Source organism: Macaca thibetana, chromosome 9 (assembly GCF_024542745.1).
Source record: "Macaca thibetana thibetana isolate TM-01 chromosome 9, ASM2454274v1, whole genome shotgun sequence".
Classification (NCBI taxonomy): Eukaryota; Metazoa; Chordata; class Mammalia; order Primates; family Cercopithecidae; genus Macaca; species Macaca thibetana.
In genome coordinates this window covers 43,182,450-43,199,828 of record NC_065586.1, presented here as the reverse complement: position 1 = coordinate 43,199,828, position 17,379 = coordinate 43,182,450, and the positions used below count along the sequence as shown (strand labels likewise).

The 17,379-nt window shown below is 41.2% G+C and overlaps 2 protein-coding genes across 6 annotated transcripts in view; one reads left to right on the top strand and one right to left on the bottom strand.

Annotated features, from left to right (window-relative positions):
• The window catches only part of LOC126963224 (mitochondrial import inner membrane translocase subunit Tim23), a 901,060-nt gene that overhangs the window by 564,314 nt on the left and 319,367 nt on the right, over nucleotides 1–17,379 (top strand). The window lies entirely within an intron of this gene.
• Nucleotides 1–17,379, bottom strand: part of PARG (poly(ADP-ribose) glycohydrolase) — a 138,440-nt gene that overhangs the window by 107,882 nt on the left and 13,179 nt on the right. For all 5 annotated transcript variants that reach the window (XM_050805313.1, XM_050805311.1, XM_050805312.1 and 2 more), the window contains 2 exons: nucleotides 10,647–10,769; nucleotides 10,436–10,519 (listed from right to left, as the gene is read on the bottom strand). In XM_050805313.1, the coding sequence (XP_050661270.1) occupies nucleotides 10,436–10,519; nucleotides 10,647–10,769 (207 nt within the window). The remainder of the gene's footprint in view (nucleotides 1–10,435; nucleotides 10,520–10,646; nucleotides 10,770–17,379) is intronic.

Below are 17,379 nucleotides of genomic sequence, written 5' to 3'. Positions count from 1 at the left end.
ATGGTGCACCAAGGAATTGCTAGAGAGGTAAGAAGATTGTGTAATTTAGAACACTATAGTTAATCTTTCATTTAGTTATTTTTTTTTGAGACGGAGTCTTCGCTCTGTTGCCCAGGCTGGAATGTAGTGGCCCGATCTCAGCTCACTGCAAGCTCCACCTCCCGGGTTCACGCCATTCTCCTGCCTCAGCCTCCCAAGAAGCTGGGACTACAGGTGCCCACCACCACGTCCGGCTAATTTTTTTGTATTTTTTAGTAGACAGAGGGTTTCACCGTGTTAGCCAGGATGGTCTCAATCTCCTGACCTTGTGATTCACCTGCGTTGGCCTCCCAAAGTGCTGGGATTACAGGTGTGAGCCATCACGCCCAGGTGCCTTTTTTTTTTAAGATGGAGTTTCACTCTTCGTTGCCCAGGTTGGAGTGCAGTGGTGTGATCTCGGCTCACTGCAACCTCCACTTCCTGGGTTCAAGCGATTCTCCTGTCTCAGCCTCCCGAGTAACTGGGAGGCGTCCGCCACCACGCCCGGCTAATTTTTGTATTTTTAGTAGAGTTGAGGTTTCACCATGTTGGCCAGGATGGTCTCGAACTCCTGACCTCTGGTGATCCACCCGCCTCGGCCTCCCAAAGTGCTGGGATTACAGGCCTGAGCCACTGCTCCTGGCCTCACTATAATTATTCTATTTGTGTTTGAAGAAATATAAAAATTCTTAAAAACAGCCTCTGTTTAGAAGAATAAAAATAAAGAACCTAAGATAGTGTTCTTCAAATGGACTCTGGGTAATATTCCTGGGTAGCCTGCTTCTATGTGAGTTTATAATTTTGTTTTTAGAAAATAACAGCCAAATGACAACATGCTATAGAAATGAAGGCTGGGTATTAATAGACAAAAATAGTGAAAAGACTGAGCTGTCCTTCTATACACCACAGTACAGGTATGTTAAATTCTAAAGAACCTTGGTCCAGATGTGGTAATGACATGCCTGTAATCCCAGTATTTTGGGAGGCCAAGGCAGGTAGAGCACTTGAGCTCAGGAGTTTGAGACCAGCATGGGTAACATGGCAAGACCCAGTGTCTCAGTCAGAAAATATAAAAAATTAGTCCAGTGTGGTGCCATGCGCCTGTGGCACACGCCTGTAACATTATACTAAAACTAAGTAAACTCTAGCAGAACTTGAGATTTTTTTCCAGCGACTCAGGAGGCTGAGGCACAAGAATCGCTTGAGCCAGTGAGGTGTAGGTTGCAGTAAGCTGAGATCGCGCCACTGCGATCTGATGTTCTATATAAGGATCCCATCTTTGTTTCCACCAACATCCATCAACTGTTCATGATTAGCAGGAAAAGTAATAATTGCAAAATAATTTCTTCTTTATGTAGTATTTTAAAGAATTTCTCAGCAAACTATTTTGAGGTTTGGATCAGTGGTTTGAAAATTTCTGTGCAAAGAAAGGAATAACAACTACAAATTGTTTTCACTGGGATAATAAATACAAATCAAACGATGGTTCATTATACTTGAAATTAAAAAAAAAAATCAGGACAGGCGCGGTGGCTCACACCTGTAATCCCAGCACTTTGGGAGGCCGAGGTGGGTGGATCACGAGGTCAGGAGACGGAGACCATCCTGGCTAACACGGTGAAACCCTGTCTCTACTGAAAATACAAAAAATTAGCCAAGCTTGGTGGCAGGTGCCTGTAGTCCCAGCTATTCAGGAGGCTGAAGCAGGAGAATAGCGTGAACCCAGGAGGCAGAGCTTGCAGTGAGTCGAGATTGCACCACTGCACTCCAGACTGGACAACAGAGCGAGACTCTGTCTCAAAAAAAAAAAAAAAAAAATTCAAACTGACGTATCTGTACAAGCACTACAGATATAAGGAGTTAGCTAGGAGTAGTGACCCACGCCTATAATCCCAGCCAGCACTTTGGGAGGCAAGGCCAGGTGGATCACTTGGGCCCAGGAGTTGGAGACCAGACTAGGGAACACAGAGAAACCCTGTCTCTATAAATAAATAAAATAAACAAAATTAGTCTGGACATGGTGGCATGCACCTGTAGTCCCCGCTACTCAGGAGGCTGAGATGAGAGGATCGCTTGAGCCTTGGAAACAGAGGTTGCAGTGAGCTATGATCGCACCACTGCACTCCACCCTAGGTGATGGACCGAGACTCAGTCTCAAATTAAAAAAAAAAAAAAAAGTATAAGGAGTTTATATTTAGTTTTATGTTTGTATACACATAATTAACATTATACTAAAACTAAGTAAACTCTAGCAGAACTTGAGATTTTTTCCATTTGAAGAGTTTGCTTTTTGTAGTTGTGAGCCGTGAGTGGTTAGTGTATTGTTGGTAATGCTGAAGGCAGGGTTGATCGCTCACTTGCTTGATACTTGCATTCAAGAGAATCTAAATTGTGTTGCGGAAGGGACTGACTGTACTCAAGGCTAACTTGAAGTATTAAAATAAGGCTGCACCTAAAACCTTCTTAGTCACACAGGATCCCTGTAACCAAAACAGTGTATGTTCCAGCTGCAGAGAGCAGACTGCTCTCAGCTTGCATAGCACCTTAGGATTGGGAAGAATATATGGATAGGGAATGGGGTGGAGAAAGAAGGATGGAAATGCTGTCATCCAGGTGACTTTAGGGTCCTAAGGAGTGGAGAAAGACGGCACTGGGAAGGTCTTCACGGATCTGTGTAGGAGTTCCTTGTAGATAAATTACTGATCCCTCATCTACTATCCCCAGTATGTAATGGCTGAATTAATATGTAATCAACTACATTGTATCTAAAGCCTTAGAACTAGTCAGGTGCTCCCCCCACTTAATACCATTTCTTACCCTGTAATCCTACCTGATCTTTAACAAAACATTAATAATTCTAAGGAAAATCTCTATTTTGTTGTGCTTTTTCGTAACTGTTTTAAATAAATCAATTGTACTGTAAAAAATAAATAAATAAAAATAAAGAGTCTGCTTTTTTTTTTTTTTTTAAGAGCCCATTAGAAGATTGAGAAACACTGTCCCCAAGGAACAAAGCCTTCAAAATACATTATGGCATAACATATCAATGTTTTCCATGTAAAGAAAAAAAACAGGAGCTACAGAAATGTATAGAAAGTTTAACAATAACTTGCAAGTGAGGAAAGAGAGAGACCCTCTCATATTGTTTTATATTCAGTACCTGTTTTAAGAAAAAAACAATGAAGTAAAGCCACAGGCAGGCAGCCCGGCACCAGGCCCAGAACCAGGCCTGGGTCTGCCTGGCCTAAACCCAGTAGTTAAAAATCAACTCATGACTTAGAAACCGATGTTCCTGACATTGTATAGAAGAACATTGTGAAACTCCCTGCCCTGTTCTGTTTCACTCCGACCACCGGTGCATGCAGCCCCATCACATACCCGCTGCTTGCTCAAATCAATCACGACCCTTTCATGTGAAATCTTCAGTGTTGTGAGCCTTTAAAAGGGACATAAACTGTGCACTCGGAGAGCTCAGATTTTAAGGCAGTAGCTTGCCTATGCTCCCAGCTGAATAAAGCCCTTTCTTCTACAACTCGGTGTCTGAGAGGTTTTGTCTGCGGCTTGTCCTGCTTTATTTCTTGGTTCCCTGACCAGGAAGTGAGGTAACTGATGGACGGATGGTGGAGGCAGCCCCTTAGGCAGCTTAGGACTGCCCTGTAGAGTATCCCTGTGGTAGACTCTGGCCAGCCTGAATGAGGCGATCCAAAGAGAGCTCCCGGGTAGGCAATTGCCCCGGTGGAATGCCTCACCAGAGCAGTGTGTAGCAGGCCCTCGTGGAGGATTAACACAGTGTCTGAACACCGGGAAGGAACTGGCACTTCGAGTCTGGACATCTGAAACATGGTAAGACTAGTCTTTGGAACTTGCCCACTCCATCTGAGTGGAAGCGTGGCCTGATCACCCACGGTGTGCCTGTACTGGCACTTTTGTTCTGGTTTTGACTTGACTTGGTAAGACCAGTCTTTGGAACTTGCCCACTCCATCTGAGTGGAAGCGTGGCCTGGTCTGATCACCCACGGTGTGCCTGTATTGGCACTTTTGTTCTGGTTTTGACTTGACCCGAATTGCTGGATACTTTGGTTTTAGTTTTGACTTGGCTTAGATTTCTTGGTACTTGGATTTTGGATTTTGTGGTATTCTGATTTTAGTTTGGTATAAACGATAAAAGTGTGTGTGTGCTCTCTTTACCCATTCTTTGTTTTGAGGTGAGTGTGTATGGTGAGTGTGGTATTTTGTCTTGAGAAAACATGGGTCAGGTGCAAAATAAGCCCACCCCACTAGGAACTATGTTGAAAAATTTTAAGAAAGAAAAAAAAAAGGGAGGAGGCAGAATTTATATAAAAAAAAATGTTCCATGGTAAATTCTTGTCCTGAAATAAATTAACTGGTTATTTAAAAAAAAAAAAGTTTGTAATAAGTCAAAAAGTTGAGACATGTCAAAAAATTGTGAAAGTCGTGAAAAAAAGGTTAGAAAAAATGTTTATGCAAAAAATATCATATAATTTAAAAGTAATAAGGCCTCCTGAGTACAGTTATGTACAAGGTGTATTAAAAAAGTAAAATATATCTTTAATAAAAAGATTATAAGGAGGCATAAGAATGTGGATTTTTACCTACATTAAAAGGTTAAAAAACTGTTTTAAAAGTTTAAGCAAGTTTTAAAACGTTAATTGTAAAGCAAATTCTGTGTGTAAACACATTAAAGTTAAAAAGGTATCATCCAGTTTTTTCTGCGAACTAGACGTTAAAGTAAAAATGCAACAGGTTTTTCTTAAAACATCAACCCGCTCTTTAACAAAAATTATAAAAGGTTAAAAAGAGTCTATAAAATCTTACCTTATGGTCAAACATGAAAAATTGGATAAATAAGTCTACAAGGTTTTATTAAAATTAATAACACACTAATATAAAGGTAAAATTTAGCTTATCTGGTATAAAAATCATACAAAAAGGATTATTAAATATAAAACGGTATTTAGCTTTTTTGGGTCTAAAACTAGTAAAAATAGGTGCTAAAGGAAACATTCATTTTACTAGAAGATCATAAAAGTTAAAGACTTAAAACAAACTTTGGCAATTAAGACAGCATACCAAGATGCAACAGCCTGGTTGAAATGGATCAAATATTCCATCTGCACATTAAACAAAAGCAATTGTTATGCTTGTGCACACGGCAGGCCAGAGGCCCTGACTGTCCCCCTTCCACTAAGGTGGTCCTCCAGTCAACCAGGCGTGGGCTGCATGGTAGTTCTTTTCCAGGATTCTACAGCCTGGAGTAATAAGTCATGCCAAGCTCTCTCTGCTATATCCCAAAGTCCCTGCGGGTCAGCCCCCGAGGGCCATCCAGCTTCCCCCAACACTAAGTCCACTTCGTGTCTCTCACGGCAGGAAGCAAACTTAGCATTACTTGGAGACCTGAAGGGATGCAGTGAGCTTAAGAATTTTCAAGAGCTTATCAGTCAGCCCTTGTTCATCCCTGAGCGGATGTGTGGTGATAGTGTGGTGGACCTTTACTGGGCACTCTGCCAAATAATTAGAGTGGCATTTGTGCTTTAGTTCATTTGGCTATCCCTTTCACCCTGGCGTTTCATCAACAAGAGAAAAAATAATAATAATAATACATTGTAAAGTTGAGAGAAGCCCTTTATAGATCTTACAACTCTCACATCTATTTAAATGCAATTGGAACCCCGCAAGAAATACCAGATCAATTTAAAGCTTGAAATCAAATAGTTACAGGATTTAAGTCAATATTTTGGTAAATGACAGTCAATAAAAATGTAGATTAGATAAACTATATCTATTACAACCAACAATGAGTTTTTCATGAGTTAAAAAGAGTTTTCCTCATGAGTTTTTCATGAGTTAAAAAGAAAAACTCATGTCGGACGCCGCCCTGAGGCTACCTGACCTGACAAAACTCTCTACGCTCTATGTGTGTGTGTGGTGGGGGAAATGGCAGTTGGAGTTTTAACCCAGACTGTAGGGCCCTGGCCAAGGCCAGTGGCCTATCTCTCAAAACAACTAGACAGGGTTTCCGAAGGCTGGCCCCCGTGTCCAAGAGCCCTGGCAGCAACAGCCCTGTCAGCACAAGAAGCAGATAAGCTAACTCTTAGGCAAAACCTAAAGTCCCCCCATGCTGTGGTAATTTTAATAAATACCAAAGGACACCATTAGCTAATAAATGCCAGACTAACTAGATACCAAAGCTTGCTCTGTAAAAATCCCCGCATAATCATCGAAGTTTGCAACACCCTAAACCCCGCCACTTTGCTCCTGGTATCAGAGAGCCCAGTTAAACATAATTGTGTAAAAGTATTGGACTCAGTTTATCCTAGTGGGCCCAACCTCCGAGACCATCTTTAAACATCCAGTAGACTGGGAGCGGTACATGGATGGGAGCAGTTTCGCCAAGCCCTGCAAAGTGACTCTGAAAAAGATGATAAGCCCTGCTCCAGTCACACCCGGAAGCTGACTGGTCCACGCATGGCCGAAACACAAGGAAACTCATCGTGGGACTCATTTTCCTTAAAATTTGGACTTGTACAGTAAGGACTTCAACTGACCTTCCTCAGACTGAGGGCTGTTCCCAGTATACAGACATCAAGTTACTGAGGTAGGACACAAGACTGCTACAGTCCTATTATTTTATTTTTTTATTTTTTTTGAGACGGAGTCTCGCTCTATCGCCCAGGCTGGAGTGCCGTGGCCGGATCTCAGCTCGCTGCAAGCTCCGCCTCCCGGGTTTACGCCATTCTCCTGCTTCAGCCTCCGGAGTAGCTGGGACTACAGGCGCCTGCCACCTCGCCCAGCTAGTTTTTTGTATTTTTTTAGGAGAGACGGGATTTCACCGTGTTAGCCAGGATGGTCTCGATCTCCTGACCTCGTGATCCGCCTGTCTCAGCCTCCCAAAGTGCTGGGATTACAGTCTTGATCCACTGCGCCTGGCCAGTCCTATTATTTTATGGTTATTATAAGTGTACAAGGACTCTAAAAGAAACTTTATATAATGACACCCAGTACAAAGTATGTAATCCAGGAAGTGACCAGCCCGATGTGTGCTATGACCCCTCTGAACCTCTCATAATCACAGTTTTCAAAATAAAATTAAGGAGTGGTCCTTTTCTAAGTGACACAGGTAAAGTAATAGCTTAAAAAAAAAAGGGGGTCGCCAAAAATGTAACCTTAAAATTTGAGGCCTGGCCTGGTGCGGTGGCTCACGTCTGTAATCCCAGCACTTTGGGAGGCCGAGGAAGGCAGATCACAAGGTCAGGAGATCGAGACCACGGTGAAACCCCGTCTCTACTAAAAATACAAAAAATTAGCCTGGCGCGGTGGCAGGCGCCTGTAGTCCCAGCTACTCGAGAGGCTGAGGCAGGAGAATGGCGTGAACCCAGGAGGCGAAGCTTGCAGTGAGCCGAGATCGCACCACTGCACTCCAGCCTGGGGGACAGAGCGAGACTCCGTCTCAAAAAAAAAAAAAAAAAAAAAAATTTTGACACCTGTGCCGCTATGAATAATAAGCAGAATGGGATGGGATGCGGTTCTCTAGATTGGGAAAGAAAAGTTACACAGCAGAAAATAAGTATATCTGTCAAGAATTGTATTTATGTAAAATGTGTCAATACTGGTCTTGTGTCATTTGGGCTACTTGAAAAAAAAATTAAAAAGATCCTGTTTGGCTCCAAAAAGGAAAAGTCAGCCCCTCCTGCATGAGTGGGAGCTACAACCCTTTGGAATTGGTAATCACAAACCCCTCAGACCCAAAATGAAAAAAAAAAAAAAAGTAACATTAGACATTAATGAAAAAGGACTAGATCCTAGCGTAAGCATCCTAATAAAAGGAGGTTCAATGAGACTCTCTAGAACCAGTATTTCAGACTTTCTATGATGAATAAAATGTGCCAGTACCTGAGATTCCAGGAAAAACTAAGAATTTGTTTTTGCAATTAGCCAAACATGTAGCCCAGCCTCTAAAAGTCACTTCATGTTATGTTTGTGGAGGAAGCCTAACAGGAGATCAATGACCACGGGACGCCCGAGAATTAGTTCCTACAGACCCAGCTCCTGATGAATTCCCGGCCCAAAAGAACCACGCTGACAATTTTTGGGTTCTAAAAGTCTCAATTATTAGACAGTATTGCATAGCTAGAGAAGAAAAAGAATTCACTCATCCTGTAGGGCGGCTTAGTTGTCTTGGGCAAAAGCTGTATAATAGTACTGCAAAAACAGTTACATGGTGGAGTTCCAATTATGCAAAAAGAAATCCATTCAGTAAATTTCCAAGGTTGCAGACTGTCTGGGCCCACCCAGAATTCCACCAGGACTAGACTGCCCCCACCAGGTTATACTGGATAAGTAGACATAGAGCCTACGCTAAGCTGCCTGACCAGTGGACAGGTGGTTATGTTATTGGCAATATTAAACCACCTTTCTTCTTACTGCCCATAAACAGGTGAACTTCTGGGCTTCCCAGTCTATGCTTCCCGTGAAAAACGAAGCATAGCCATAAATAATTAAAAAGATGATGAATGGCCCCTGAAAAAATCATACAATACTATGGACCCGCCGCTCGGGCACAAGATGGCTCATGGGGATATCGGACCCCCATTTACATGCTCAACTGAATTATACGGTTACAAGCTGTTTTAGAAATTACTACTAATAAAACTGGTCAAGGCTTGACTATTATGGCCTGGCAAAAAACAAACAAATAAACAAAACACTCAGATAAAAAATGCTATCTATCAAAATAGATTGGCTCCCGACTACTTGCTAGCAACTAAAAAAGGGTCTATAAGAAATGTAACCTTACTAATTACTGTCTACACATAGATAACCAAAGGCAAGTAGTTAAAGACATAGTTTAACATATGACAAAACTGGTACATGTACCTGTGCAAGTGTGGCACGGACTTAATCTGAGAGCCATGCTTAAAAATTAGTTCCCAGCACTAAGAGAATTTAAAACTCATAATAAAAGTTATAATAGTAATAAAAACCTGCCTACTGCTCCTTTGTTTGCTACCTGTATTTCTTCAAATGATAAAAAAGCTTCATTGCTACCTCAGTTCAACAAAATGCTTCAGCACAAGTGTACTATACGAATCACTATCAATCTACTGCACAAAAAGACATGAGTAGCAAAAATAAGAGTAAGAACTCCCACTAATAAAAAGTGTGAGTCTCCAAAGGGGGGAAATGAGGAAAGAGACAGACCCTCTCATATTGTTTTATGTTGTTTTATATTCAGCACCTGTTTTAAGAAAAAACAATGAAGTAAAACCAAAGACAGGCAGCCCGGCACCAGGCCCAGAACCAGGCCTGGGTCTGCCTGGCCTAAACCCAGTAGTTAAAAATCAACTCATGACTTAGAAACCGATGTTCCTGATATTGTACAGAAGAACACTATGAAACTCCCTGCCCTGTTCTGTTTCTCTCTGACCACCAGTGCATGCAGCCCCATCACATACCCACTGCTTGCTCAAATCAATCACGACCCTTTCATGTGAAATCTTTAGTGTTGTGAGCCCTTAAAAGGGACATAAATTGTGCACTCGGAGAGCTTGGATTTTAAGGCAGTAGCTTGCCGATGCTCCCAGCTGGATAAAGCCCTTCCTTCTACAACTCGGTGTCTGAGAGGTTCTGTCTGTGGCTCACCCTGCTACACAAGTCTCAGTAGAAAATATTAAGAAATCTGAGGAACTATACACAACAAATTAAGTCTCTGAAAGAAAATAAAACCCATTTTCATGGACGTATAAAAAATTCTATCACTGTCTATATTTATAAAAACATTAAGATTTTCATGGCTATAGTGCCCCCCAATATAAACATATATATACATATACACACACACACACGCATATTTTAGATATTAGAAAAACAATCTAATGGTTACCCTTGCAGTCTTAAATGAAATATAACAAAAATAAATTATTGCCAAAATATAAGATTAATAAATTATTAAACTGCTAGGAGCTACATTAAGAGCAATAAAAACCAGAAAGCTTAACGTATACTTTAATCATTAGGAAACTCAGCTTCCCTTTGGGCAAATATTGCTGAAGTCATAATTCTTTCCTGATTTACTTTTAAAGATATTTCAGAAACATGATAATTTTAAAACAAAAAATAAAAGAGAAGCTTGGACTGAAGGAAATTGGATGGGGAATCAAGAAACAGAGGTATTACTCTTGGTTCTCCAAATTATTCTGTGTGGCTCCAGGCAAGTCATTTGCAACTCTCAGTTCTTCTCATTTCCTAGTAGAATGTCTCTAAGGAGCCTTCCTTAGTGCCAGGAAGCAAGCACTTTGCATCTAAAGAATGTTGCTACCTGAATCTATTAAGACCAAAAAGTCTTTGAAAGAGGAGAGGCAGGGCCCATAAAGAGGCAAGAATGGTAAAAACAATATACCTTCAAGTTTTGGGGTCGTGTAAATTTGTTGAGAAGTGCAGTCTGAATGAGCTCCCACCGGCTCCCCGCAGTTCGCTCACCATTCTTTTGGAAAAAAGAAAAACACATGAGGAAGTTATTCTAAGTTCTTTTACATCACAGAATCAAAGGTCAAACAAGCAAGTACCAAACCATTTTTCAGAGACTAAAAGAATCTCGGTTTTGTTCTTACCTCATCTTCTACTGGGTACAAATTTTGTTCTGAACAAGGCATTTTAACATGCTTGTTATCCCACGAATCTTTATAATGTGTTGGAAAAGGTTTAGGAACTTCTCCTGCTCGCAAAAGATCTACCTGAAATTGAGGGTAAACAAAATTGTCAGTGCATAAAAACTAAATTTATCTTCTATAAAATAATCCAAAGTAACCAAAGCAAATGCTGTAAAATAAAGACCAGCTCCCAGGCAAGAAATCACCAAAGAACCCTTCAGCTCTTCCCATTCCTCACCTCTATTCAATCAGGTTCCAAGTCACCAGACACAGTACATATCCTAGCTCCATACTCCCTAGGAATCCTTCCTTGCCTCAGCTTTTACTAAGTGCTTCCTATCCTTCTGCCTAACTCCAGCTGTTGCTAGACACATCCAGCCCCCATAAAACCCTTACCCTCACTTTGGAATAACATTATCTTTCTAAGGAACTCCCAGGCTTCTAATGCTATAATGCCTATACTCTGATTATGTCATCCTGATTTTCATATACTTTCTTATCAAAACACTATTCATTCCAAACAAGTCTTAAACACTTAAAATTCCTTAAACATAGCAAATTCATTTTCATATCTACATCCCTGTATACATACTACTGTGGCCTCTCTTTTTAATACCACTACTACCAATTGCCACCTCCCCCACTGTATCTGGTTAAATCTCTATTGTCACCTTCACAGCTCTGCCAAATTTTCATCACCTTTATGAAGTCTTCAGAACCTTCAAAGTAGGCAGCTATTTATCTTGTTTTGTTAGATTATTATCATGCTAGAGCACACTTGTTTTCTTTCCCTCATTAGATCCCAAACTTCCTGAAAATAACCATATTAACTTTGTATTCTGAATATGTAAACTAGAATCTGGCATGTATACATGTGTATGCACATACATGCAAATATATATGTACACACATATGCTACTACAGTAACTATTAAGTAAAAGTTTGAGGAAATGTTACAGTAGGTAGCCAGTCAGACATGAGCAGGGCAGGACAGGGCTCCTACCACCACCGGGAATGTCAGACAACCTTCAAGAGATGCACGGGCAGCTGTGAAACTGCCTCTCTAAAATAACTGGATGCAGCTGGCGCCAGGGAAAGGAGTCACCCAATAGATAGAAAAATCTGAAATTGGTGATCAGCAGCTTCCTGTTAAGATCTTAGGAGCTGGGCAAGCCAGCCCCAGCATGTGTACTAGGAAGCAAAATGGCAAAAGTTTAACTGGTATATGACCTTATAAGAACACTTGACTGGTAAGGGAAGAATACCTCAAGCGAGCATGTGTACAACTCCAGTAATTACACTGCGCATGCAGACAGCCCATCTCAAGGGAAGAATCAGGGGAGAAGGGGACATAACCCCCTGGAAGCATGCCAACATATAAAATCTCAAGTCAAAGGTCAAACTATGTACTTGATCTCTCAAGTCGCTTGCTTGGCCCTTTTCCAAGTGTATTTACTTCCTTTCATTCCTGCTCTAAAGCTTTTTAATGAACTTTCACTCCTGCTCTAAAACTTGCCTTGGTTTCTCATTCTGCCTTATGCCCCTCAGTCAAATCCTTTCTTCTAAGGAGGCTAGTATTAGCATTGCTGCAGACTCATATAGATTTGCCACTGGTAAGAGAAAGAGATTATGGTTTAAAGTTTAACATTATGCCTATTCTGGATATTATATATAAAAGAAATCACATAATATGTGGCCTTTTGTGTCTGGGCTTTTTCGCTTAGCATAATGTTTTCAAGAGTAATCCATGTGGTAGTATGTATGAGTACTTCACTGCAGAGTATAATCACATAAATAAATATATAATTTCACTTGTAGTATGTTATGAATATGAGGAACATTGTGTTATGAGACCAGCTCAGATTTAGTTTATCTGGTAAACTTAGGTAAAGCTTCCTTGAGGAATGGTAACTGAGCTTAACTCTAAAGGAAAAAATTAACAAGGAAAAGGGTGAAACAAAAATAAAATTCTAAGCCCCCCAACCAACTGAATGGACCCCTCCCTCAGTCAAGGGCATTCTAAAGCAAACCCAAAACACTAGTTCAGGCCATGATGGGAACAGGTGGTTGGACATGCTTCATTATACCTTCCTCCCTTTGAAATTTAGACATGACTGACCAGCATTAACATTAAAACAGGTACCTTAAGACTGACAAGGCAGACTCTTTATAGCAATTAAGATACCAACATGACAGATACCAGGCCCTGAAAGAAACAGAAATACTTTACTCTAAAATATATTCCTTTGAAATATTTTGAAATAGCCCTGCTAAACTGTCTCTTATGGGGAAAATCTACATTCTGTAGAGCAAGGGTCCCAAACTCCCCGGAATGCAGACAGGCATGGACTAGCAGTTTATGGCCTGTTAGGAACTAGGCCGCGTAGCAGGAGGTGAGTGAGGCTGACCTCTGCCTCCTGTCAGGTCAGTGGCAACATTAGATTCTCATAAGGGCAAGAAGCCTATTATGAACTGCGCATGTGAGGGATCTAAGCTGCACACTCCTTATGAGAATCGAACTAATGCCTGATGATCTGAGGTGGAATAGTTTCATTCTGAAACCATCCCCTAACCCATGGAAAAATGGTCTTCCATAAAACTGGTCCCGGTGCCAAAAAGTTGGGGACTGCTGCTTAGAGAATCCCCTTCCGTTTCCAGGTCTTCCCTGATCCAGTCCAGGAGAGAAGTAATGAAGTGTCTGATAAGAGCTCTGAAGCCTGTTATCTACAAGCATCATCTGCATGATAAAACCTTGGTCTTTAGAAACCCTTCTTAACCCAGACATTCCTTTTTCTATTGATTTCAGGTTTTTAGATAATAACTCTCTTAACCAACTGCCAAGCAGAGAATCTATGACCTGGAAGCCCCTTTCGAGTTGTCCTGCCTGCTGGACCAAATCAATATGCATCTTACATGTATTGAGTGATGTCTTATAGCTCTCTAATACATATAAAACCAACCTGTAGCCTGACTACCTTGGGCACACATACTCAGGATCTCCTGGGGCTGTGTCACAGGCCAAAGGTCACTCATATTTGGCTTAGAATAAATTTCTTTAAATATTTTACAGAGTTTAACTCTATTCATCAACATTCCTTAAAAAGGGAACAACTATGGAAAGAAGACTGTCAAATAGACAGCTTCATAAAGACATCTGCCGAGACAGAGCAGGGAGCTCTCTTACGGGCCTGCTGGGGTGCCCTCAAGCAAGGAAATAAAAGAAAATCTCAAGTCCTTTTGTTAGGAATAATGCTCAAAATCCTAAGGAAATTGAACACTCAAATAAAGGATTCTTAGCAAAGCAATTTTACTTCTGCGCAGGAGTGCCTCCTTGGCCAGTTGCCATGAGAGCACACCTGAACAAAGGGGCACAAGAGCCTTTATTCCTGACGCAAGTCCTGCCTCTGTACCCTTTCCCTATTGGCTGGGGTTGGGTCGTACAATCTAAACTAATCCCAGTTGGCTAAACGTTTGATTTTTTTAGATAGGCGGGCATGTGAAAGAAAGCGGAGAGGAAAGGGGAAGGCATGTCTGTAATGAGCTAGAAAGTTAGTTCTCTTTCCAAATAAGGAAAGGAATGTGAGCTGATATTGATAATGCTTGGTACTGTGGCATGCCTGGGCATCTAATAAAGGCAAAAAGGAAAAAAGGAGAAAAAGAAAAAAAAGGGAGGGGAGTACTATGAATTAAAGAATAAACGATTGATCAGGTTTTTTGAAGAGAAACCTCATCATATCCCAAACTTCAAGGGAAATTCCAGGCACCTAGCTAGACTTGAGAAGTAAATGAGCCACCAGATTAGCAAGGAGGTAATAACAGCTTAAACCAATAGCCTCTCATGGAAGTCAGAGCCACAAGATGTGTTGCTCCCTATAGAAAATAAAGATAACATCTTGACAAAGGTCTCTGAGTTATTTTTCAGAAACTCAGACTCGGCCAAATGGAAAATGCTAACCACCATCACATAAGGGGGAACTGAAGACTGAACTCTGATTGACGTTCTTTGTTCTAAATTTCTTCCTGAGGGGCCTGGAGACAGTGACACCCTCGTGCCAAACCTTAACATTCTTTTCTGCTGATCCCAAGTTTCTAGACAAAGCCTTAGTTCCTTAACCAATCGCAAATCAAAGAATCTCTGAATTCTGCCACCCCACCTCAAGATATCCTGCCTTTTGGGACTAAACCAACATATAACCCCCACATATTAATGTATGATTTTGCCAGTAACTTCTGCTTTCCTAAAATATATCTCTACCTTAAAAAAATCTTGCTTGTATGCCACTGGGGAGGTCAAGTTTTAAGCAATAGCTATCCTATTCTACTTGCTTGGTGCCCTGCAAACAAACACCCTTATTTCTCTTGCTACAGATGTCAGTGTCGGTGTTTGGCTTTACTGCACTGGAGTGCACCCAGGTTCAGTTTAGTAACACTGCAACTTAAGAAAAATAAACTGGGCCGGTGGCTCATGCCTGTAATCCCAGCACTTTGGGAGGCCGCGGGCAGATCACGAGGTCAAGAGAGCAAGACCAGAGACCATCCTGGCCAACATGGAGAAACCCTGTCTCTACTAAAAATACAAAAATTAGCTGGGAATGGTGGCGCATGTCGGTAGTCCCATCTACTCGGGAGGCTGAGGCAGGCGAATCACTTGAACCCGGGAGGCGGAGGTTGCAGTGAGCGGAGATCAAGCCACTGCACTCCAGCCTGGCGACAGAGCGAGAATCCTTCTCAAAAAAAAAAAAAAAAAAAAAAAGAAAAAGAAAAGAAAAAGAAACCTGTGAGCTATCTATATAGGTGATCATTAAAACCACAAGGGTGGGTGAGACGAACCAGAGAGAGAGAGAAGAAGAAAGGACCTACGAAAAAGGCTTGAGGAACTCCAACAACACTTACTGGTCACACACAGAAGAACAGCCTAAAAGGAAAATAAGATTTGGCTAAGGAGGAAGAAATTTAGGATTATATTGTGTCACGGAGCCAAAGGATGAGTATATTCCAAAGAGAAAAGAAATGTCTATAGTGTCAAATGTGGCCAGGCACAGTTGTTCACATCTGCAATCTCAACACTTTGGGAGGTTGAGGCTAGAGGATCACTTGAGGCCTGGAGTTCAAAATCAGCCTGGGCCAACATAGCTACAAATTTAGAAAATTAGCAGGTGTGGTGGCACATGCCTGTAACCCCAGCTACTCAGGAGGCTGAGGTGGGAAGATTGCTTGAACCTAAAAGTTGGAGGCTAGCCAAGATCACACAACTGCTACTGCAATCCAGCCTGGGTGACAGAGTGAGATCCTGTCTCTTAAAAAAAAAAAAAAAAAAAAAAAAAAAGAAGGCCAGGAACAGTGGCTCACACTTGTAATCCCAGCACATTGGGAGGCCCGGGCAGGTGATCACCTGATCTCAGGAGTTTAAGACCAGCCTAGCCAACGTGGCAAAACCGCGTCTCTATTACAAATACAAACATCAGCCGAGCTTGGTGGTATGCACCTGTAGTCCCAGCTACTTGGGAGGCTGAGGTAGGAGGATCGCTTGAACCCGGGAGGCAGAGGTTTCAGTGAGCCGAGATCGCACCATTGCACTCCAGCAGCCTGGGTGATAGAGCAAGACTTCATCTCGAAAAAAAAAAAAGTCAACTGTGACAGAATCAGCAGTTATGCTGAAAGTATTTTCACCCTCATAAGAACGTCCTAAAGGTGATTTTCTAAAGATGTTCCATATCATCTGATAAAACAGCATAGGTACCAGTTGAGCTTCACACAAAGGGGAACATACAGGTAATATGCTTTGTGTGTGGCTCTGTGTGTGTTTGCATGCATGCACACATGCATGTGTTTGTTGGAAATTGACCACTAAGTGAAATTTCAGATTGCCTTACCTTTCTAAAGCTAAATGTTGGCTTTATTTTATTTTATTTTTAAGAAACAGGGTCTTACTCTGTCATCCAGGCTAAACTGCAGGGCTCAAGTAATCCTCTCGCCTTAGCCTCATGAGTAGCTAGGATTACAGGCCTGTGCCACCATGCCTGGCTAATTTTTTAACTTTTTGTACAGTTAAAAATGTACAGACTATGTACATTGTACTATGTTGCCCAGGCTAGTCTTGAACTCCTGGCCTCAAGCAATCCTCCTGCCTTGGCGTCTTAAAGTGCTGGGATTACAGGTGTGAGCTATCGTGCCCAACTGTCATTTTACTATTTCAAATTCTGTAACTATTAACATCTGAAATCTTAATAACTAAACACTGCTATTAAGTAACTGTTAATTACATTTATATCTTATTATTATATTCAGGAATAAGAATCTAGAAGAAAATACAACAAATTGTTAAACTCTGGGAATAGGACTGAGAGATGGGTTTTCTGAGTTACATGCTTTCATATAATAGTTGCATATTTTTTACAATAATCTTGCTTTACTGTTGTAATAAAAGATTTTAAAAACCTGAGGGTCACTGGGTACCTAAGAAAGAAACGTTAACTATAGAGATTAAATAATGATGGCATAGGATGGTTGGGGTTTTCTTTGTGGGAGGGTGGGAGAGAGAAGGAGGAGAAAAAAGCTAAAAATATCACTTAACACCCTCTGTCAATCTTTTCTCCAGTTCCTCACCTTTAACATTATCTCAGTAATCTAGACTAAGAACCTTAATTTTACATGCATTATCAACAACTCCTTTTTATCACTCATATTTAAGAAT